The sequence below is a fragment of the Theropithecus gelada genome, unplaced genomic scaffold (assembly GCF_003255815.1).
Source record: "Theropithecus gelada isolate Dixy unplaced genomic scaffold, Tgel_1.0 HiC_scaffold_5894, whole genome shotgun sequence".
Lineage (NCBI taxonomy): Eukaryota > Metazoa > Chordata > Mammalia > Primates > Cercopithecidae > Theropithecus > Theropithecus gelada.
In genome coordinates this window covers 1-2792 of record NW_020262534.1, presented here as the reverse complement: position 1 = coordinate 2792, position 2792 = coordinate 1, and the positions used below count along the sequence as shown (strand labels likewise).

The following is a 2792-nucleotide window of genomic DNA, read 5'->3' as shown; positions in this document are numbered from 1 at the left end:
GGTGGGGGTGTCAGGCCCATCTCATTACTTCTGACTGATAAGAGGCTCCATAGCAGCCACCAGTCCCTATTCCCGAGTGGTGAAGCTACAGAGCTGCCTGACTGCAAAGCTGCTGAGGTGTGGGCTGAGCTGGACTTAGCCTTTCCCTAGAGTAGTCCCGTAATAGGCCAGTGAAACTGAGCCTCTCCAAGGGCAGGCAGTTCCAGGGTCACTGAGCGCTTTCTTTCCATGAGAGATCTCAGTTTCCCTGTCTGTTATCACAGAGGGTTGGGGCAGAAAGTCCCTGAGCCTCAGCTCCTATGCCCCTGCTCTAGAGCCCGGAGCCTGGGGCACATACAAGTCCTGTCATGTGCACATCCCCTGACTCTGGTGGCCCTGGCAGTAGTGCAGCATGGGAAGGGGTAGGGTGGGGCTGGTTGTGGGCCAGGGACCTTTCTGATGGACTCTGTCTGCCTTCCAGGGCAACAGCAACAAGAGGAGGAAGGTGAGCAGCCAGGGCACTCACACTGGATGAGTGGGGGGATGTGGACGTCACAGTCCACCCTGGACAGGACACTCCCTGGCTCCATCCTCTACATCTTAGGTTTACTGGGAGGGTTTGACACACACAGCAGGAGGAGACCTATCCCAGTGGAGAAGCGGGAAATGGAATGGAATCAAAGACCAGTTCCTGCAGGAGGGGCTTTTTACATCCAACTCTGAGAACAGGCTGGGGGCTGCATGGGGACCCCTCAAAAAACTGCCCCAGGGATCAGCCCCTTTTCCCTGCCTACCAAAAGTGCTCTCAGTATCTTCCACCCAGGTCCTGTCAGCAACCTCTCCTCTGTCTCTAGGAGGTCCGAATTCTGCAGGAAATGCAGCTGCTCCAAGTGGCTGCCATGAATTACAAGCTTCGGCCTCTTGAGAAATTTGTCACCTATTTCCCAAGAATGAAGCAGCTCAGTGACAAGGAGAGGTGAGGGCCTAGCAGACGGGCAGAGGGTGTGAGAAGGCTCTCCATTCTTTTTTTTTTTTTTTTTTTTCCGAACATGGTCTGGCTCTGTCGCCCAGGCTGCACTGCAGTGTCGCCATCTCTGCTCACTGCAACGTCTGCCTTCTGGGCTCAAGCCCTTCTTCAGCCTCTCAAGCAGCTGGGACTACTGCAGTACGCCATGTCCCAGGACGTGGTACAGCATGTACAGACACCATGTCCTGTTGTTCTGCTGTTGTTGTTCTGGTACAGATGGGGTTTCACGATGTTGTCCAGGCTGGTCTCAAACTCATGGCCTCAGACAATCCATCCACCTCAGTCTCCCAAAGTACTGACATTACTGGTGTCAGCCACACCACATGGCCTAGAGAAGGCTCTCCCTGTGGCAAGCTGCAGAGAGCCTATGGCCATGACTCCACGGCGAGCATCAAGCCCTGTTGCATGGGGACTGCTGGGGACCCAGGATTCCAGCTGGGTAGGCACTGAGAGGGGACCTGATGTGTGGCTCATGGTGGCCTCACAGCTGCCTCACTGTCCTGTAGCTACAAGCTGTCCTGCCAGCTGAAGCCCGAATCACAGTAGGCCAGTAACATCTTGCAGTGGCTGGGACCCCACCGGGATGCTGGTCAGAACACCGGCTCTGCATCATCCTTCACCTAGACCGTGACACCAGGGAACCACATCTAGGTGGCTGGCAGCTCAGCTGCATCTGGCCCCTGCTCTTCGCGTAACACCAGCTGCTCCTGCTGGTCAGGATCAGGCCATGGGACTTTTCCCAGGCAGGCGGGAGACCATTTTATGTTTATTTTCTTTAGTGTATAAGTAAGGCTTTTTTTCTTAACTTTTTAAAATAAAAATTTAAAACACTATTCAAAATGTTCTATAGTTGTTGGAATGAGAAAAGTAACCGCAGTGCAGTAACCGTATACCAATCTTCAGGATTCATAGTCCAGTATGTCAAATTGAGGCTATGGCTGAACAAGTCATGCAACAGCGTTTATGTTACACATGCCAACCATTTAATGTTTTCCTTCTCTGTTCTAATTAATTATTATTAACTCTGTTTAAGGAAAACAAAAAACACAACAAAGCAAAACCCTTAAAAATCAGAGCACGTTACCCAATCTACCACACTTGCTCTACTGACCAGTAACTCTCAAATTTAAATTCTAGTTAAATTCAATTTCCACTGGGTTACTCTACTTTCTTGAAGTTTAAATATTTAATGAATCACTTATATATTTACTGAAGGGCTGGAGATGGGAGGTATTTCAGCAATCGGTAGGGCTGGCCTTCTCCCGAAGTCCTGGGCAGAAGCTGACCATCAGTCTCCATGAAATACAGATAAACTTTTTCCACTATGGATCTTCCCAGACTTTCTGACACCTCTCCCCTAACTGAGTATCAAGGAAGGAGAGAATCATTAGAGCCCAGAATCGAAAAGGATGTCCCACGGCTTAATTTGAACACAACCCCCAGTGTGTTACATCAGAGGAAAAACAAGCCAAAGAAATCAACATTTCAGGGTCTGAAACATGTAATAACAACATGTTTGTTAACCAAATCAACACCAAATAAACACCTAAACCCAATCCTGGAGCCGCAAAGCTCCTATAAGAAAAGTGGGAGTCTGTATCTCAGCAAAACTTGTATCTCTGCACGCAGTTTACAAAAAGGAAAGAAAACAAAAGCAAAAATTATCTATGGCAAGAAACCCTTAGACCATGCAATTGATTTGGCAATATTTTTTCTTATTTTTTGTTCTTTTTGGATGGGACACAAAAATCACTGCTAACAAACATGAATACAAACACATGGGACT

General features: G+C 48.6%; 1 protein-coding gene across 1 annotated transcript; it reads left to right on the top strand.

The window, feature by feature from the left end:
• Nucleotides 1–460: 460 nt before the first annotated feature.
• LOC112617901 (ral-GDS-related protein-like) lies at nt 461–1552 on the top strand (the record flags this gene model as incomplete). The annotated part of the gene is made up of 3 exons (XM_025374553.1): nt 461–484; nt 834–955; nt 1513–1552. Coding segments are annotated over 3 exons (186 nt in total), but the record flags the coding sequence as incomplete, so codon positions are not given.
• Nucleotides 1553–2792: the final 1240 nt, after the last annotated feature.